Source organism: Notothenia rossii (assembly GCF_949606895.1).
Source record: "Notothenia rossii genome assembly, chromosome: 10".
In the NCBI taxonomy this organism is placed as follows: Eukaryota; Metazoa; Chordata; class Actinopteri; order Perciformes; family Nototheniidae; genus Notothenia; species Notothenia rossii.
The window spans coordinates 48,266,371-48,287,647 of NC_136908.1; the positions used below are offsets into that span (position 1 = coordinate 48,266,371).

Here is a 21,277-nt window from a genome sequence, read left to right on the forward strand (position 1 = left end):
TCCATGTTCAAACCCAATGCCTGTCAAAGTCCATGAAGAACCCCACTTCTTACCCGAAAACACTGCAGGGAACACACACACACACGGCTTGATGTGTGTGTGACAGCATGACCGCTCCCCACAGATGGCTCAATACCTAATTTACAAGAAGAGTTAAAGATGGGGCCTTTTTAATGGACATTTTCTGCTCCCCTGTTATTGACTGGAGGCGCGCACACACACACACACTTGCACAAGCGGTTGCCTCCCCTGCTGCAGCTGCTCTGAGGGCCCTTTTGACATGTCCTAGCTGACACGCGCCACTTCCCAAACGCCATTCCATCTTCTGCAGATGTACACACACACACACACACACACACACACACACACACACACACACACACACACACACACACACACACACACACACACACACACACACACACTCTCTCTCACACAGTCGCACACTATGTCCTCGCCCCACACACACCCTGAGGGTGAGCAGAGGATTGTCAGGGAAGGAGTGCAGGCTCCACATTGTTCCAACTTAGATTACTTTGAGTGTGACCTCTCGGGAGATAGAAAATAGATATTGGATAGAAGGAAGAGCAAACTCTTAACGCAGCCTTTATACAAGTTAGTGTGTGTGTGTGCGAGACATATTTCGATGTTACATTAGTGTTTACGTAAGACTTGTTTTCTTTCCAGTGCCCCTTAGAGAACATTGGAGAATGTTTTTGTAATATCTGTTGTTGGTTCTTGCATTTGTTGTGTGCGTGTGTGTGGGCATGTGTTTAAATGTGTGTCCTTCTTAACTCTATGAACCCACGCTGGTGGGCTTGTCATGCCACGTTCCCTCCAAAGCGGCTGATTTCCTCCGACAGCCATGCTGGGGGGGGGCCAGCGTGCAACATGGCGTTTTCTCAGTGTACCCCTGATAGGGCCAATGACACTTATACACGTTATGTACATGTAAGGCTCTTCTTTTTTTAGTGTTATAATTTTTTTACAGTTTTCTCAAAAATAATTACCCAGGATTTTATGAACTTTCAAACTGATGTAAACTGATTGGACTGAGATTGATGTCATCGTGCAAGTTATTTTCTGCAAAAACAGCGATTTCTGCAGTTTACAGCAAACAAGAATCTCTTACATCATCGATAGCTACAGAAATACTTTATGCAGTGGAAAGTTAAGAGAAAAACAAGTAGCAGATGCAAATCAGATGCTGATTACAGAATAAACTAATTGTACAGGAAAATTATTATTTAATTTATTATTCACCCTTTCTGGGTTATTTAATCGAATACTTTTGTTCTTCTAAGGAGTTCAATATACAGACGAATCTAGGACATGTGCAATTTTAATAGCATTCTTTCCTTCCTACATTTACTCAGAAACTGACCTTCCCTTGTCTGTGCACATGAGGATTCTCTTCCTGGTCTAATTTGGTGATATGTTACCAGCCCTTCGCTCCTAAACCACTTGTACAACGAAAAGTCTGAAGAGACTTCCCCCAAACCCTGGCCTACTCTTCCTCCATGCAGTATTCATGCACTGGCATGTCGAATAAGAGACATCTCTTAGGACTACAATCCTCAGCTAAGCCAAGAACACTCAACTTGAAACAGAGTGAGTTACAGACATAAAAGCCAAAGTTATGTTCCAGCAAATGCTCTGACGGCGACCTGTCTTGTGCATAGTTTTTTTGCTTTTGGAAGAGTCAAAAGGAGACAGAGATGGCAGGCGGAAGGAGAATGAAACGAGATGTAATGACAATTGAGAGAGAATCAGGAAAAAATAAGAGCAATGCAGCAACAAAGAAACAACGACAAAAGGGAGTGAGTGGCAGTTTTAGTCTTTTTGTGGTTGGAGTTTGACTGCTCTTGTCTGGGAGGCTGTTACATCATTACATTACATTTACAGTAGCTGACGCTTTTATCCAAAGCGACTTACAATAAGTGCTTTCCACCAAGAAGATACAAACTTGAAGAAAACAGAATCATATAAGTCCATCAGGTTTCAAAGAGCCAAAACATTTCAAGTGCTGCTCAACTGGCTTTAGATAAGCCAGTTCTTTATTAGTATATAAGTGCTTTGTTAGTAATTCTATCGCTCGAAGTGGAGTCTAAAGAGATGAGTTTTCAGTCTGCGCCGGAAGATGTGTAAGCTTTCTGCTGTCCTGATGTCAATGGGGAGCTCATTCCACCATTTTGGAGCCAGGATAGCAAACCAACGTGTTTTTGCTGATGGGAACTTGGGTCCCCCTCGCAGTGCGGGGGCACCGAGCTGTTTGGCCGATGCAGAGTGGAGTGCACGTGCTGGGGGTGTACGGTTTAACCATGTCCTGGATGTAGGAAGGGCCAGATCCATTCGCAGCATGGTACGCAAGTACCAGTGTCTTGAAGTGGATTCTAGCAGTTACTGGAAGCCAGTGAAGGGAGCGGAGGAGCGGCGTGGTGTGGGAGAATTTAGGAAGGTTGAAGACCAGACGAGCTGCAGAGGTCGGATGGCACATGCAGGTAGACCAGCCAGGAGGGAGTTGCAGTAGTCTAGGCGTGGCAGATTGGACTGTGTCGCTTTCTGCGTCAGGAGGGAACGTGTCCTCCTGATGTTGTAAAGAGTGTATCTGCAACAGCGGGTTGTTAAGGAGGACAAGGCTCATTGTTCCCTCTCCACCCAAGCGCTTTTTACGTCGCCTGACATCCCAACTCAGCAGCGACGACCAAGAGAGCACATGACGCTGCAACTTTGATTAGTCATACGCACCCTGTCCAAAACCTGGTTACACTTAACATTTCTGTATGCTGTGAAATCAAGAAAAGGCACAGCTCACCTACGCACCAGACGCGCTCAACCTGTCAGATAGCTGCCATGTTAGCGCTCGCTGAGATCCATCACTTTCACACCGTACTTACCAGAACACCACCTGGGCACGGCATGCAGGCCAGCGCGGGGAAATACGTGGTCTCGCTCTCACTCTCAGGCAGACAAGTTCACAGCCAGGCCGACACTCTGAGAAGTGCCGAAACACCAGACCCTCTCCACCTGTCGCCCGTCTTATGGGAAGCATCGCACCTACACAAAGTCTCCCACCAAGTCTGCAACTAGAAGGTTCCTGCATGGTACCTGCATGCATTAAAAATGACAGCAGTTGTGAATAATCTTGGCTTAATATTATAATAAATGGACTTTTCTCATTCAGCTAAACTTTTAACTGTTGTTGTGTTGCATGTTGAGCAGAGTGGACTGCTGAGAATCAATCACACACATTCAAGGGAACACACAGCATCCTCTTTAGCCAAACAGCATATCCTCTGCTACTGCCAGTGTCCATGGCCACTGCTCACCAAACATGGCATCTGTCTGACATATGGGAGCTCTGTAGGGTCATCTAGACGAACACGCTTTCACCCGCTGCCTTCTGCCTCCCAAACCCATTCCAAATGCTACCTTTTATCTCCCTTTGCCGTCTCATTTATTATCCTTTTTGAAAAATATATCTTTCATATTTTTCTCCTAACCTGAAACACTTAGTCATCTTCCTCCTTGTTGGTCTTTTCTATGCTGCAACATCATTCCTTTCTTCTGACAACTCTACAAGAACAACATGGCACTTGATTCCCATGACGAGAAAGGTTCCTGTCCTTTGCTCCATAAAGTCATCTCCAGATGAGTTCTGCTTCTGTTCACGTCTTAATGAAGCATTATGCCTCCCTGCTGGAGCCGATAGAAAAGCCATGAAAGAAGGATCCGGTACAGGATACATGGGGCTGTTCAGAATCCGAAAGGCAGTCATCATCGGTGTTCAGCTGTGCCCTGATTGGCTGTTGTGTTACCCTGAGCTGGAGAGAGCCGAACAGTGAAAGACGAGGGCGAGCCAGAGAAGGCCCCCCCCCCCGGCCAGAGGACAAAGAGCCTCACCGCGGCAGTGCCAGTGTGGCGGCATATCATCTGTGCATATTGTACTGTAGTGCTCTTGACTTACAGCTCTCACAGAATACTTTGCATGGAGTCGCTCAGCTGTGTGGAGTTTGGCAAAAGTGAATAAAGTTCAACCTCCGTTATTTTTATAAATATAACACATTTTCAAATATTGCTATAGCTACTTCGGCAGATATCAAACTGTCTTCTACCTCATTGTAGTCGGCCCCTGGATTTCCAAATGTAGCACTAGGAAAAGTTAAAGTGCTACGGGCTGTCATCGCTCCCATCCAAACCCCAATGGCATAAATGGCCTTTTGTGTGGGTGAAATATCATCCGTTGGGTGTCTCCCATACGGTGACATCTGCCTGATGAGACCGAGATGCCATATCCCAACGCCTTCCAAAAAAAAACCCCTCTCCTTTAGTTGGCTTTGATGGATGACTTGTGCAGCCACTGCACTTTCCCCACTTGCACACGTGCACGTGCGCTCTCTGGGACAGAGTGGCTGTAGCATCCAGCTGCAGGTCTGTTATCTTGGTGGTGCCATGTGCAGCGCAGCTATCAAATCAACCTATGTGCACGAGCTGGCTAAGCAATTAAACTCCAGGGCCCCGTCCACACTCGACAGTTTTAACATCTGGCATCCTTGTTCTGGCAAGTGTGTGCGTCTGAGTGTGAAAGCCGGCTCATCTGCTGCTATAATAAGCTACAAAAGGTGGTGTACAATTGAATCCATTACAAGAACATAATGACTCATCATTATTACAGTGTCCTTCTTGCTTTGGGTTGTTTCCTTCAATTGTTTTCTTGCAAATTCCCTTTTTTTCTGCACCGATCTTAATCACAGAACAGTCTTTCCACCGTTAACGGATGTAATGTGAGAGTGGGTGGCCAGGGTTAAACAGGGTGGAGGTGAGCTGTATGTTAGGACCTTGTGTTTAGTTGTATCGCTCTGTTTCCACTCTGACGTCAGCATGTCAGAGGACAGCTCCACTCAGATTTTAGAACGCTTAATTTGTTGAATCCTTTCACACTGTACACATCTGACCAATCGAGGCCTGTTCAACCCTCTCTGTGATCATGTGCCCTATGACTCATCACTGCTTCATTCAATGAGGCTAAACGGCTGTTCTAGCAGAAGCGGTCAATATGCTCAACGCTGCACATTGACTTCATCGCTTCCTCTCCTCCTCCTCCTCCTCCTCCTCCTCCTCTTTTCTGTCCTCTCTGTACTCTCAGTACTGCATTCAGCATTGCAGTACTTTACTGGACACAAAGTACTGCATTCAGTACTTTGTGTCCAGCAAAACATACAACTCCTACACATTGATCAGATATTACAGTTTGCATTCATGTGACCTGTGTGTCAGGGCAGCACAGCTTGAGTCACTTAGTACTTCATTAAAGCTAAATATTGCTACCGTCTTCCATTATACGTAAACAACTAGTCATACCAGAGCTGAAAACATCAGTCGATACTGTAAGTGAATTGAGAGAAATGTGAATGGCACATATTTTCCTCATCTATAATTGTAAATGTTTAAGAAAATAATGTCAATGATTTATCATGTTTGGTTCCTGAACTCTGTGGGAGGGGGGAGAATAAATCACTGTTGAACGTGTTTCTACAATTTTCCACATTTAAATGAGCAAATTATTGAATGATTAATCCAGAAATCATCTATTAGTAAATTGAGTAGTGCGCATTAAGCTGATGTGTTGCTTTTAATCAGCTTTGTTTGTACTTCAATACATTACATAGTTCAACTGAAATAAAGGAAAGCATTGGGGAACATCAGAGATACCGTGACTGCCTGATCACTTGTTTACACTGTAGAGCTCATACTGTCAGGAAACTGGTACTTGGGGCTCCTCCCTCTTTAGCTGCTAGCTTCCTCAGGGTGTCCAGTGAATGCACTTGATTATAAATCCCTGCTACAAACCAGTGAGGTGTTAGCATGATGCTATCATCTCCAGTGGCTCTACGAGTGTGAGTTGTAGCATGAAGCTACGGTGGAGGAAGCTTTGTCCCCAAACTTTGAGCCCTAACGCAGCGCTCCGTATGCTGCCTTCACATTCCTACGTGCCTCCTCACCTGCAGTGACATAACCCCTCTGTGTGAGAGTTATCTCCATGCTGTTGGTCTTAAGAGGACACCGTGTTCCTTACATCCAGTGCTGACCTTCTCGAAAAAGTGTAATGTCTCCAGGGGGCAGAGCAGGTTGAAAGGACGCGTTGAATCACATTAATCCTCTAAAATCCTGCCTGTGACGCACTGATGTGATATGCTAATGTCTCTTCTCTTTGTGCCCTAGGTGACAGAGTACCTGAACAGTCAAGAATCTGCCAAGAGTGCCAGGGTAAGTCACTTCATCACAATCAGCCTCATGTCTTTGTCTTAAAGCAGCTTTTCTGGGGTTTGTCTGCCTCTCTGTGAGATATCTAATGTTGCCAAAACAAGACTGCATTACAACCCTCATTACTTCTATACACCAACCACAGAGAGAAGTCTCTCTCTCTCTCTCTCTCTCTCTGTCAAGATGTGACACATTGCATTGGCAGTCCCCAGTGTCCCATATGGATTGCTGCCCACAGTCTGTGCATGTCCATACTGTGAAATGGGGGTGGGGTTGTGTGCTAAAGTGTGCGCTGGGGGTAGAAATCGAGAAGGGGAAAAAATGGAGAGTGAAAAGAAGGCAGCACATAACCCACAGGGTTAAGATGAGTCAAGTCACACACACACACACACACACACACACAAGCCAGAGGAAATGCTTTAACAGAACGTGTGTGGGCCGTATATTCAAAGCCTGATTGATCTGGGAATACCTACAGAGAGAGAATATATATATATATAATATGTGTTTCTTCTATTGAACTAATGGGCTTGGCTCTTTTTGAAGTCAAAAAAGGTTGGGACACAAACTGAACTGCACGTTTTATGGGATTTTGTTTTAAGGAGAAAAGTGTTGGAGTTGTTTTTGCATAGGCCACTTTTTATATTTAGACCTGAAAGGAAGGTGTTTGTACAGATCCGAGCTGCATTTAACAAGATCCCCTTTGAGATAGAAAGTGGATCCCATCTTATTTTTACTCGTGTAAATGTCAAACACGATGGCTCAGTCCTCCTGCGCTCTTCTAGTCGCCCCGTGGTTCTGCAGCATGCTCACAATGAGGCAGTCGAGGTGGAATAGACTCTAATCACAATTCCAGTTACTACCATGTTTTCAGGGTGTCAGGGAGGAGGTGAAAAAAAGGTAGCGTAGTGGGAGACGGGGGAATGGCAACACGAACAAATGGCTTCATTCATTCATCCTAATAACTAGTGCTAATTAGCACAGTCGCTAATTAGCTATGAATCACAACATTAACAACTGAGCGCGCAGGCTTCTGAGAGCCAAAAAGGGAAACATCCCACACACAGACCCTCGCGCACGCACACACACAGACACACACACAGGCACACACACACAAAGACACACACACACACACACACAGACACACACACACCCCTCAGTCTGCTCTATTTCTATCACATTAAAGAACTATACTGGCTCCAGCTCCAAACACAAACTCAATGCCAATGGCATTTAATAAAGGCGACATCATTTAGCTACATGCTATCAGACTTGTGTGTTGGTTTCTGAGACGGGGCAGGTATGTGAATGTATAGGAGGAGGAGAAGTGATAGACGGGGGGGGGGGGGGGGGTTTGAGCCGCTGTCAGCCTCAAATTTGGGCATGCACAAAGAGATGGATTGTCTGGATGATGAGGATGATGATGATGATGATGATGATGAGGATGAAGCAGCAGCAGCAGCAGCCTTCACTTTTGGCTTTAAAGCAGTGATCGTACTTTGGACATTGCTGGCTTTTTCTCTCCCTGCCACTCTCTTTTCTATTTTCCTAACCGTTTAACATGTAACATGACAAGAGAGGTCATTGAAGCCCCATTCAGAGCCATTGGGGACATAACCACCCTTTGTGTTTTCTTTCATCATGGTCGATAACGTCGATCTCCTTCTTCCCTTCAGCTCAACATTTGGCGCTACGGGGACTTCCGTGCGGACGATGCCGATGAGTTTGGGTACAGGCGTTAAAAAGAAAAAACGGGGGATAAAAAAAGATATCGACCATCCAATCAACACCATTCCAAAGACCACCATGGACGGCACACATTGGACAGAAGACAGATGACGATAACTAAACGACAAGCATTGACTCAATCTTCCTTCTTTATTTGACATTTCATCCCTCCAGTCCTGACTTCTCTTCTGCTCTTAATTGTGTTCTCCCCTGTAGCTCCACATAGAGCATGCTAGCAATGCTACATCTAAAAGTAACTCGTGCAAGAATCCCTTTCCCCTCATCTCTTTGTTCCTAATGGCCCACTGCCAGCTCAAGCAGCCTGCACTATTGCCAATCTGTGTTATTTGCCATTTTACCTTTTCAGCAGACTTACTGTGTGGATGATAATAATTATTATACTTAAGTATGTGTTTCAGCCAATCACTTCCCTTGCTCTCTGACTCCTGCCCAGTCCCTGTTTCCTCTGCACAGGAAGGGGCCGGGTGCTCTGGGGGGGACGCTTGATTTTCGCAAACAAATGCTTCCCTAATGAATTTCATGTAAATGTGAGGATATGTTGAAAAGTGTAAATGGTTTATTTTAGAGAAATACTGTAGGTGGAGCCACACAGACAAAAAAAAAAGGATGAGTTTATTTTGTCTTCAATGTATATCTGTGTGATGAAATTTGCGGATGTTTTTGTGGGGAGTGTTTTGTCGTTTATTCAATATGTCACAATTTTAATGACCAGTAAAAAAGGAATGCCATCACGAGGCATTTGTATCATCTCTCAATCTCCTTCTGTAAAGTTTACATTCTGATAATGCTTATGATCCTGTCTCTTCTATTTCTGTCTCTGGTAGCCACAGCAGAAAGTGTTTGAATTTGTTTCCAAATAATGGACCTTTGCATTCTATTAAAAATCTGCTGAATAAAAATTAGCAAACTTTACATGTTAAGTGTTGTTTTTTCACACACAAAAACAAGAATAGTGGAGTTATTTGCTTCCTGTTACAGGACCTGGTTCTTACTTCTACGCAGATAAAGTGTTGTTCCTTGTAAAAATTAATAAACGGAAAGCTGCAAATGCAGATATAAAAGCCTGCATACGCTTGATATAGTTTTACCTTCTCATATAAAACAACATACTACAATGCCATTTTTTTCCAAATTTAACATACTTTTTTCATATTGTTACATGCCTGTGCTAAGTAGAGGGAAATGGAGACAATAACACAACAACCAATTAATATGAGAAAATACAGTGAGTGAGAAAGAGAGGGAAACAGCTCTTCCAGTTACGCCTCCTTTACTGTGGGTTCTGCTTCGGATTGGCCAGCTGAGAGTCCGATGAACCGATGATCAGCCAGTCTGGTGTAGACCTGGGGAACGAGAAACGAGAGCAGAAGAAGTGAACAAACAAGCAAGCAAAGACTGTATGGCATCTAACAACTATTTCATCATACTATACTCACTTTTTTAAACACATGAGTGTTCTCAATATTTTCAACTTACACTTTGTATGTCATACTAAAGCATCCATTTTTATATTGCATATGCTTGGTTGAAGCAGCCAAAGCGTAATGTAACAACTCTACAATATACAGAATAGCAGTATTCATAACATTGGTACATCACTAAGGTCACCTTGATAAAATTGACAAGTACATCTTCATCGAAAGTCAAACCATAGCAATTAGAAGAAAAAAACTTTCATATTGTGGGACTCAAGTTGTTTTGACATAAGGCAGATGCTTCATTTACATTGGCGATGTACGGCAGATGTTTTAAACCACAGTGGATATCTATCGGTACAAAAGTATGACTGACATTGTGAGGCATCAACAGTGACTAACTCCAAAAATAGATCTTTCAAAAACTGTTCACATGCCAGAGTAGCTCACCGAATTATAATTAAACAATTGAACTGCGTTTGGATCTTAATTTAAAATCTCAGACACATAGTAGAACAATGTGAAATCATTTCGGACCATATGGACAAACATATTGTTATAGAACAAGGAAGACTCTTTTTGCAACATAAAGCAATCTCATGGCAATCCTTTATTGAAGATCCAATGGAAATCACATTCCCTTGCAGTTTAAAAAGATATTAGTTATACTTGTTTAATGTTATCAATGAAATCGGAGAAGAAACGTCTGAGAAAATATCAGAAAAACTCCTACAGTATGTTCCAGATCTCACGAAGAGGTGTGTCGGTGTGTAATTGACAGGCAGAGCACGGAAAATAAAGAGACGCTAATGTTCAAAGAAAGCTGTAGTTTAAAGAAAAGGACAGTCAGTGTTAACAGCACAACAGGCAAAGGTAGTTTAGCCTTTAAATGTCTAATATTGTAAAAACTGAGATTTCCAAGTCTTTTTATAATTATAAAGCAGGTCAAGTTGCTATAATACTGTGCTCCACCAACAGAGTGATGAACACAGCCTGTATTCAGAAACTGTGTCTCAAAACAAGCTGCCAGGACTTCTGTTAGGTTGTGATGAAGAAGAGGAAACGCTGACCAATCACAGGAGGCAGACAGTGTGTGCATCAGGGCTTAAAGAGAAAGGCACTCCAAAGGATACACTACAGCACGGGTGGGGAACCTCCGGCCTCCGGGACGGATACGGCCCGCGACACCATTTGGTACGGCCCTCGAAGTAATTTATAAACACACGCAAAAAAGAAAACAATTCAAGAAATCTAGACCGCAAAATAATTAAACAAGCGCATGCCTGTTTTTCCTGGCCAAGGTCAGGGTCCTTGAACACAACACGAGTCTAACGTGTCATCACGTGGTATATGTCTCGTCTGACAGGGTTGTAGTTCTAACGGAGAGCACCAGAACGCGGCTCCGGGCCGGGACTTCACAAATTGCAATACCCATAAGGAGCTGTACACATGCCACAGTTTTTGCGTGGCTGTGTCTTTAGTTGAGAGCCCAGTGACGATCTGTTCATCTGTCATACTGATCATACAGTCAATAACTTTGTTGTTATTAGCATCTGGTTAGCTAGCTATGCTAACACGAATATAAGAAGCTTTTTCTCCAACCAGTGAGGTAAGGGCACATCTTTATATGATCATTATAGTTATAGAAAAATGAGAGAATAAAGTAAACAGGTATACAATACTAATATGACATTAAACAAAAGTTGTTATTAATAAACAAGAATACAGTTTAAAAGGGAAGTGATTTGTAAAATATCCATAAAGAAAAAAATCTGCATACAGTTCTGTTTCATATGGGTGTTGAGAGATGTATCCATAGATCTCTTCATGTTGCTCTCAAAGTGCACCAGATTGATGCTTTTAACTTCAACATTTAAAAAATCTTCCTGGTGGTGCATGCCCCCAAACCCCCCTAGATGAGGTTACACCACCCCTCCCACACTTAAATCATGTCCACATGGATAGAATGAAAGAAAGGCGAAATGAATGGGCTGTGATTTTTTTTAAGCAAACGTTGAGTTCAATAATTTGTACAGCCCTCGAAGGATGTTGTAAAAATGTAAATGGCCCTTGAGAGGAAAAAGGTTCCCCACCCCTGCACTACAGCGATACTCAGCCTAACAGTATAACTTTTGAACATTAAAGTATATAAACATGATCTAGTAGAAAATATAAATACAAGTTTGTGAGTCACCTGACGATGAGCATAATATGTCTCCTGTAGAAATGACCTGATTTACTTGAATTATTACATGTCAAAGTACCTGTAAGTCATTTGAGATAATATGCTTACAATTGAACCAGTAAGCAAATCTGTATTGATTGATTACCAACGAATGTGATAAGGAGTGTGTGGAGGTATTTTAAGTTCTACTCCAGTCCTTACATGTCAAATGTAACAAATAAAGCTTAGCAAAAAGCGGCTGACATACTCTCCAACCACACCTCTGAAGACTCAGCCAGGTGGAACGAGTGAAGGAACCGGTCTGCTTTTCAAATTCGTCTTCAGGACATGGTGAAAAGGCCAGCACCTGTAAGACAGCCAGATTCAGACGTGATTACAGTATCAGACAGTACTTAAGCACATAGATATATATATAAAATACCCAGACTATACTGAAAGGTGGTGGAAACAGAATTGTGTGAATAATGTTTGTTAGAAGTTACCAGTCTCTATGTCTGCAGACTGCAACTATGTCCCCAAAATGGTGACTTCAAATTTTTGTATGGATTCACATGAACAAGTTCCCCATTTACACATTAGTACATAATATAACAATAGCTTGCATCAGGACAAAAACATATTAAATATACATTTGACACATGTCACGATTCTCATGTTATGTCACGTTTATAGTTTTGTAGGTTTGGGTGTTTTTGCTGATTTCCATGTCATGTTTTCCTTTGGGTTATTGTCTGGTCCTTCTCCCTGTGTTTTTCCTATTGTCATTAGTTTCCCTGGTGTGTCTAATTGTCTAATTATGTTCACCTGGGCCCCTGTGTTTTCTCCTCCCTCCTCACCTGTGTCTTGTTGTGTGATTAGTCTTGTGTGTATTTAAGTTCTGGGTTGTCTGTCTGTCTTTGTCGGTTCGTCTTGTGCCATGACTAGTTCTGCGGTGAGTGTTCTGTTTTGTCTTTGTTTCTATTATTGAAATAAAGGAGTTTTTTCAGTTTGTATCTGCATTTGGGTCCTGCTTCCTTCACAAACCGTGACAACACTGATGGGTGTTGATTAGGACACACAAGATGTGATTACAGAGAGGATTTGCAGGCTATTCAATTTTGATTGGACTTCAACATGAAAAGCAACGGGAACAAAAGCGTACCTGATTGTTTTTGTTTTGCAGTGAAACACTCTGAAAACCAGACCAGAGGTTGTTATTGCAAACTGGGTAAACTAGATAAAAATGTTCCTGCTAAAATTATGATTTAGAAAAACAGCCTCAGCCTGGAAGACATGTTTTTCAATTAGACATGGCAGCAGCACTTCCATTCTTTATGACTTGCTCTGTGGTTGATAGATGGCTCATAGTTTTTGCATGATCGCAGTAAAAACCTGAGGCGTAAATTACTTTCCATGACAGGGCTGCTTTGTATCTGTTTTTTAAAAGCTCATACTGAGGTTGGTAGAAGTAATGGTGCCATTAAATAATTCACAAATTATGTGTTGAATTTAAAGTTTACTATGACCAACATCTCCCCGGGATGCCAGTCTTAATTCCAGGTGCCACACAGCAGGAAGAGCCACCAAATCAAAGATGGCCCGAGCAATTTATCACCGGTGTTCACGTCCAATTACCAGAGGTTGTGATGAGAAATATGCTCTAAGGGCAATTAACTTCCTGTCTGTCTTGTCAGCTGACTGAGACGACTTTGTCTTATAGATCCATGTCCTTTCTGCGTCTTTTTTTTTCTCCCAAACTATCCATCCGTCCCTCCTCCCATTTCTCTCCCTATTTGCTTCATTTATTTTTCTCTCAGAGCAGATGAGATAGCTACTGGGCCTACTTACCGAAGAGAAAGAACAAAGGGAAAAGAGAGCGATAACGGGAGATATGAAAAGTGTCTGTCTGTTGGAGTTGTAAGCTGAGCCTTCTGGTTTTGGCTCCTCTCTGTTTGTAAAGCTGTCATAGTTGAAAAAACGCCCAGCAGACGTAACACGCAGATTACAGAGCGCTGTTGTCAGCAAATTGTTTGCTTAGGAATGTCGATTATTCGGTGCCTTCCACAGCATCGGAGGCAGCCAATTCAAAAGTGTGTCAACAACAGTTAAACCATGAAATGTTGCCTTGTTGGGAATGATTTGTAAGAGAAACAGTCACGAATCAACAAGGTCCTTTTCATTTCAATTAGGCAAGAAACAGTTTTTTCTATGATCTGGCCACGCCTCAAATATAAATGTGATACTCAGCTACAAGACAAACAAATTAAAAATGGATTTGTTGTGGACAAGAAGCAATGGTATGAAGAAGTATATATTTTGTATGAACCAGAGGCATGTTTACCCTCTGAGGGGTTTGAGAGGGGGAAAAAAAACATCTCAATAATTCACAAACCTGAGAAGAAAAACGAAAATGCTTTGAAACACAATTGAGAGTTGATGGAAGCGCCAGATGGGTTTCAGTGCCATGCTTGTGTGTGCTAAAGGTGCTAAATAAATAAGCGTGACTTGGTCATAGACTAATAATTATTTATGGGTTTTTTTTAACGTTTCAGATTTTATTCAATCTATTAAATAAGAAGTCAAACATATATTTAATGGTTTATTCAAAAGAAGGATTATCTTTAGATGCCATCCTTGACAAGGGCTTAAATAAGATGATACTTGATTAAGTCTTTCCCAGGGTCAAATATGTGGCAGACAAAGTTAATTTTATTCCATTTATAATGTCAATCTGCTCTTCTGAATTGTTAATATATTGTTCATGCCTTCTGTCTCTAAAAGTAGTGCGCTGCTCCCCTTTCTTGTCTTATCTCTCAGAAACACTCACGTCCTGCAATAAAATGAGGAATGTGGAGCACCTTGTGAAGCAATACTTTACTTTAGGTTTCTTAAATAATGAAATACTTAATCTTTTGGCACATCAGCATCAGATTATCATAAGTATTAGAACTTTGAAAAGGTTGTGCAAGAAACTGTCTATTATTTTGAAGAAAGAACCAAACGGACTTGGAGGAGATTGTCTCCTTTCTGCAGGAGGAAATGGCTGGCTCTGGCCGACTACAAGGCTATCGTTGGTTACATCTACGAGCTGTTCAAAGGGGATTTGTTGTTTCACAAGAAACGATGAGACTTGTAATCAAGGCATTGGAACCAGAAGGAGTCTAGTCCACGATAGCCTTGTAGTGGAATCGGAATGAGCTCCGCATTGAAATCAGGACAGCAGATAGCTTACACATCTTCCGGCGCAGACTGAAAACTCATCTCTTTCGACTCCACTTCGAGAGATAGAATTACTAACAAAGCACTGCTAACAAAGCACTTGTATACTAATAAAGGACTGGCTTATCTAAAGCCAGTTGAGTAGCACTTGAAATGTTTTAGCTCTATGAAACCTGATGTACTTATGATTCTGTTTTCTTCAAGGTTTGCACTTATTGTAAGTCGCTGTGGATAAAAGCGTCAGCTAAATGCAATGTAATGTAGTCGACCAGAACCAGCCAGAACCAGCCATTTCCTCCTGCAGAAAGGAGACAATCTCCTCCAAGTCCGCTTCTCAAGTCACTTATGAAACTACGACTTTATTCTCGTAATTATTACTTTATTCTCTTAATCTTACGACTTTATTCTCGTAATTATTACTTTATTCTCGTAATGTTACGACTTTATTCTCGAAATCTGTTTTTTTTTTTAAGTGTGGCCCTAATACTCCTTCGTACTTAACATCCCGATAGCAATGAATATATTAAATATATATACTTAACAATGCTTTGACAATAAATACATAAAAAAATGTCATCTGTGGCGCTGTAAAAAGCACGACCAATCATCTGAGCCAGCCCGGCTAAAGTAACTGGATGGCCTACCTGCCTGTCAACCTTCCATCTGTGCACAAACTTATCTCGTGCTTTCTCGTGCGGGCCATGTTCACGTTCGTGTGTGTTGAAGGAGGGGCTCCGTAAGGAAGTGGTAGATTTTTTTTCCGGCTGTGTATTTTCAAATTCTAGCTGGTTTCTCCAAATGACCTAACCAACCTTTCAAAACAAGAACTAAAGTATGCTGTCTATCAAAAAGGAATGTATTAATTAATTGCACCACAGGATGACAATAAAATGTCAAAACGGCCCATAGTCAATGAAGCCCCTGCAGGGAACGTGTCTTTCTCGATAAATACTGTATGTTGTATTTTTCAAAACATATTTTTTACAATTGGGTAAATCATTAAAACAATCAAGTTGAAATGTATGTTTGTGTAAAGGCCTTTATATGCTGAATGTCTTGATTATACTTTTATTGATGACATTATCAGTGGGAACACACTAGATACTTGAAATCGGCTTACAGCACGGCAGCATATTGCTTTTTGTAGAACTACTTCCATGCTAGTAATGTTAGCTTATGGGCCTCAGAATACAGTGACATATTTAGTGAGGATGCCGTTGTATCTGCAATCCCACTGAAAAATAACAAGAGGTGGCAACTAAACAGCTAGGTCAAAGCAGGAAAGCAATAAAGCCAGCATGCTGCGATGAGAAAATGGGGTAACAACTGTCAATGTTACGTTACGTGGCAATGTCATGTTTGTTCCGTGTGTGTAGGACTGAGTCTCGGACGTATGTAGCGTGTCAAGCATCTAAATGCTCATGAAGATTGTAGTAAATGTAATATGATTGTTCATTCTCGACCTAAACCCAGACAAATAACTATTTTAGTGAACTGCAGTGTAAAACATAGGCAGTGTAATGTTGAGTAAAACAGGATTTAAAACTAATATATATTTTTTTTCAAGTAGGCTAATTAAGACTGAATGAAAACGGGTGCCAATATTAACAGTGCAGGACCAGTGAGCAGCCCTGGTTTGATCACGTATCACACCATGTTTTAAATGGAGACACAAAGCTGCCTGCTTTTGGTCACAATTTGCCTTTAATTGTTCCAGTTGTAGCTGCACATACATCTTCCTTTTAGAATGCATGAACAGATGGTGTTGTCAAACAGGTTGGTATTTAGACATTTTACTGTTCAGTTTGAAATCTTAATGGGAAAAAATAAAACACCATTTATGCATTTCAATACGACCTCTTTGGGTAAAACTATTCAACCTAAGTTTGCTGCTGATTCAGAGTGAAACACGGTCATTTTCCCCTCCAGTTAATCAGTGCAATTCAAAGTATACGCTTTATAAGAGAGTGGTTTTATAAGTGACCTTCATCACAAGTATACATTGAGTGTCTCTATAGAAGCTGCCATGTTCATCTCTTGCTTCCTGACATCCACTTGGAGCATACTGTGTGTAGGGTGCAGTAAAACACAATGTACCATTATGTTGACTTGCAGTATGTTTTGATCCACATAACCTTCCCACCATCAGGTGAAATCTACCCTGAAAAGCCTTTTATGGGTATGCTAGCCAATTCATCCCTGAGCGATTCCAAGAGCATTAGACTTGCTCTGCACATCATCATATTACAACGCAGACAAGACACAACTGTACAAATCGGAGCAGATTCAAACCACTTCCCTGGTGTATTACAAGCAGCTCACCATGTCACTTAGCTACCTTCAAGTGCCTCTTTGGATTTCTGTCACGTTTCTTTCCCACTACCTGCATAAACAGCGCAGCACCTTACCATTACATTCTTGTTTGATTCAAAGTTAGTTTACCGGCAGAGTCCAACCGTGTCTTTGTAAATGTTCTTTTTGTAATGTTCCAACGATTTTAACAGTTTAGACAGCATCTTAACCAGCAGCACATGTACTCTGTCAGGCTTGTTGAACGCCATGTTTATCACCCTGTAGTGAGCTGTCAATAACAACAATATGTTGAGAAAAAGGGCTACTGAGAACACAGGGAAATATGCTTTAATAATGCTTTAGTGTTGGAGCTATTGTTTACTTTCTAAACAATACAGTAAGAGCTGTACATCAGTTACCAACATAACTGATAATATACTTTTTATGTTACACATATCACTTTTTTTAGTAAGCTTAAGGAAATTACAATTTTAAAGCAAATATATTATAAAGTTGCTGGAAAAAAACGTGTCTTCTTTCATATAACTCAAATACTGTCAGTAATTTAACTTTAATTCATTTTCAAAGTATCTAAAATGTACAGGAGGTAATTTCCTCCTCTCTGTCTCCCCTTCTCTCAATCTCTCAAATCTCAAAAATTACCTTAAAATACATTTAAAATAAAAAACAGGCAAAAGTTAAATGAAAAACAAATATGTAATGCTACAAATTCAAAATCTTCTCCATGTTGTATTCTTTATTTCTTTTTTATTATCTTTAAACTTTATAGATTCAGTTGGATTTGACTATTTTAAATCCATGATAGTTTCAGAAGTAAACAGCTCCTCTTTCATTGATATGAAATTGCAACATAAACGTAATCCTAACCATAAATTGGGAATTTGAAAGTAACACCCGTTAGTTTTTGGGATCTTCACCATACAGTAACCTCTAATATCATGTTGCTCATTCTGGCCTCACATCTACATGAACTGTAATCAAAAATGTGTCTGTTTTGGATGGAGAGAGAGACTCAGGGAGAGAGGACTGGCAGGAACACACGGCCCTGAGAGATGTATTAGCTGGGAGTGAAGTTTGAATGAATCTATGATTTTTCCTGGGACTGTGTGAACTGTTTTCAATGTCTGCAAGACGCCTGTTTGTTTGCAGCAGAAATGGTGAAATAATGAATAGCAATGGCTGGTTGGTATGCACACGAGCACAGAGTTTTCCAGTGTGAGGACTAATTGTGCCTTGACAATGTGCGACATCACTCCAATTAAAGACTGCAATTGGGACAGATATCTGCTGCCTTGAGATGGCTTTGAAGAGGCTCAATAGTAAAGAGAAAAGGCCTCCAGTATAAACTACTCGAGTCGTCAAGATACCAAAAAAACGTAATAACCTCAGTGTGCCCTAGGAAAAAACATTGCCATTTACCAAAACCAAAGTGGGTCACTTGGTGATGGTGACTGCTTTTTTCATTATTGTATCTCCACATTCAAAAGTGGCAGCTTCCCATTTAGTGAAGACTGCTGTCTCGTTCCACTCATTGTACTGTGACAAAGTGTTGTTAAGTCACGTCTGATAATTAAAGCTGAAGTTATCCTCTAAATTGATCCTGCTCACAGTTTGTAGTCTCCCCTTCAGAAGCTGAGCTAACGGTAGCTAACGTTATAATATTGCATAATGGCATGGCCAGTAGATCTTGCCTGTGCTGCAGCACCTCTTTTCACCCTCTGTCTGAAACCAGAGCCCAGTCTACTCTGATTGGTTAGCTGGCTGGCTCTGTTGTGATTGGTCAACCACTAAAAGATGTCCCGTCCCTTGGCCTTTCAAATCCAATGTGTTGGAATTTAACAAATGAGTCCAATGGAGGCGTTTCAGGCAGGGGATGAGTGTGTCGGAGAGAAACTCCCTCTGGAGGGAACTTTGGGATTTTACCCTTTGTAGACCATTTACATGCACAAAAACCTATAAAACACACTAAAGGAAGGGAAACCCCCCAAAAAGGCCCCAACATTTTAAAATCTATAAATGAGAAGTGTGCTAACTGCTTTAGGGTGTACAATTGGGTACAGACGGGTTTTAATGATGGGGTTCTTTGATGCAACGATGTGCTGATTGTGCCATCTCACCCCAAAGCTAATCAGAACAACTCATCAGTTATTCTTTTTTGTATTGTGTGCATAACCTTTGGTGTATTTTCTGTTTAACTTTATAGCATGAATAATGTGGAAAATGCAATAGCAGTTCTTAAAGCTCCATCAGGGTTAATGCTAATCTCAATCTATTATACATTTTAATCAAACTGGCTTAAATCATGCTTCAAATCCATGATGCTCACGAGGTGTTGGCCTTTTCAATCTCATCCGTATTATTTCAATGAGCCATCTGTGAACCTTTCTATCCAAGCCATTAAATGGGAACATCCTCACACCCATAATGTTAATCTGTTAATAATGTTAAGGATCTACGCCAACGACTAATATTTCCAGAGGGTCAGGAATGTCCACATTTGGCCATGGAGCTATTAAGCCTTATCATTCATCATATTTAAATAAATTCACACCCACAGTAGTCCTATCTGCTGCTAATGGAAGTGGATTTATTGATATGACGTTTTTCTTCTTGCAGGCTTTTCTTCTCCCCTTGCTCATCTTTCTGTTATAATGTAAATTTACTGTTTTGAATACACAAAGGATGGAGTGAAGGAACAGGTTGAGCCTTAACATAATCCATAAAAACAACTCACTTGAGTAAGACACCCCACGAGAGCCAGAATTCAACTTTAATTAGGTAGACATTGTCCAGAATATATAGATTTCCATGTAATTCCTTTTCAGTTTTCAGAGTAATCCTGCTTCTTAACATTTCCAAACCCCAGAGTATTTTTTTTCTGTAAGCTCCTATTACACCCCATTCCATTTTAGGTCCCAGATAGTGATGAAGTTATTGTTAGTGGACACAGAAATGGGGATTGGATCCTGCAGTCTAATTTCATTAAGGCCGTTTAGCTATCTGAGACTTGTGGTGGCAGAGCAAAGGTTGGGATTTGTTCCTAGCATGATAAAAACTAAAAGCAACCAGTGACATGGCAATTTGTTAAACCCATATTTCTGTATTCCTTATGTTACGGCTGCTCCCTTCCTGGTCGTCTGAGTTTTTTCAGCTGTGTGTGTTCTATGTAAATGAGCTGTGCGGTTGCCCTCCCGGCATTGGCTGCCATCTCCTGGTCCGTCCCTGAAGATTGCGATTGGAGCACACCGGGCCCGACGCGCTCCAATCGCAGCGCACAGCCGGCGCACACCTGCTGGAGATGACTACAAAGCTTGGGGACAATCATCATTCTGGAGGCTCTGTACTGTATGTGGACAGATGCCTCTCGCTACTTGCTCTTTGTTCCGTGGGTAAACTTGTGTGATTAGTAGTGTCTAGAGTAGCTTAGTTAGAGTGTAGAGTAGCTTAGTTAGTGTTTAGAGTAGCTTAGGATTCTGTGACGGTTGCCTGTAGTTTAGTTGTGTTTTTGTATAGATTCTTTGCGTTAGTTGTACCACTTTTAAAGTGAGGTTTTGTTTCGTTCTTTATTTAGTATATTAGTATTTATTTTCCCTGTATGTCTTTAGACTCACCTTTTTAGAGTCCTCCCTTAGTTTGGTTGCCCATTTAAACTTGTGCCTTTGTGGCCTCTATTGTTTGTTATTTAAACCGGTGTTTTTGGCTCTTTTGCTTGTTTCAGGCTGCTTGCCTACCATTTTGTTCACCTGTTATGCATTAAAACCACTTATAATTATATCAATACCAATCTGGTTGTGTTGCCTCCCTTTGATTCCCCTAGCTCAGAAGGGAACGTAATACATATTTCATGCTTTCAAAAGGGAGGCATTTGAGTTCTGCGTGTTTAAACTGACCCATATATACAACAATCAGGCCACGTTCAGACAAACAACATCACAACATCTTTGCAATTTCCAAGAGCTGTGTTGGTGTGAGCGCTGATGTGGGTGTTTATTTATTTTTTTGATGATACTGGAAGTCTACTTTGAAAGCTTCTGTCAGAAACACTTGTGTCAAGGAATTGAGAATGTATAGCACAGTTAGACCTGAAGAGGCTTAGCTGTTAGAAGAAGCCCTCTAGTCTAAAGGATCTGGGCAGCAGGAAAATTGTGTGTGT

At 41.3% G+C, this 21,277-nt stretch overlaps 1 protein-coding gene and 1 long non-coding RNA gene across 2 annotated transcripts in view; one reads left to right on the forward strand and one right to left on the reverse strand.

Moving 5' to 3' along the window:
* The window catches only part of snd1 (staphylococcal nuclease and tudor domain containing 1), a 180,094-nt gene extending 171,169 nt beyond the window's left edge, over positions 1-8,925 (forward strand). The window contains exons 23-24 of the mRNA XM_079656361.1: positions 6,223-6,267; positions 7,941-8,925. Coding sequence (XP_079512487.1) covers positions 6,223-6,267; positions 7,941-8,006 — 111 coding nt within the window. The 3' untranslated portion in view covers positions 8,007-8,925. The remainder of the gene's footprint in view (positions 1-6,222; positions 6,268-7,940) is intronic.
* LOC307023234 lies at positions 8,684-12,830 on the reverse strand. Its single transcript, XR_013803641.1, has 2 exons — positions 11,861-12,830; positions 8,684-9,356 (listed from the first exon to the last, which is right to left on the reverse strand). It is a non-coding gene; the product is annotated as an uncharacterized lncRNA (long non-coding RNA).
* Between the last annotated feature and the right edge of the window lie 8,447 nt (positions 12,831-21,277).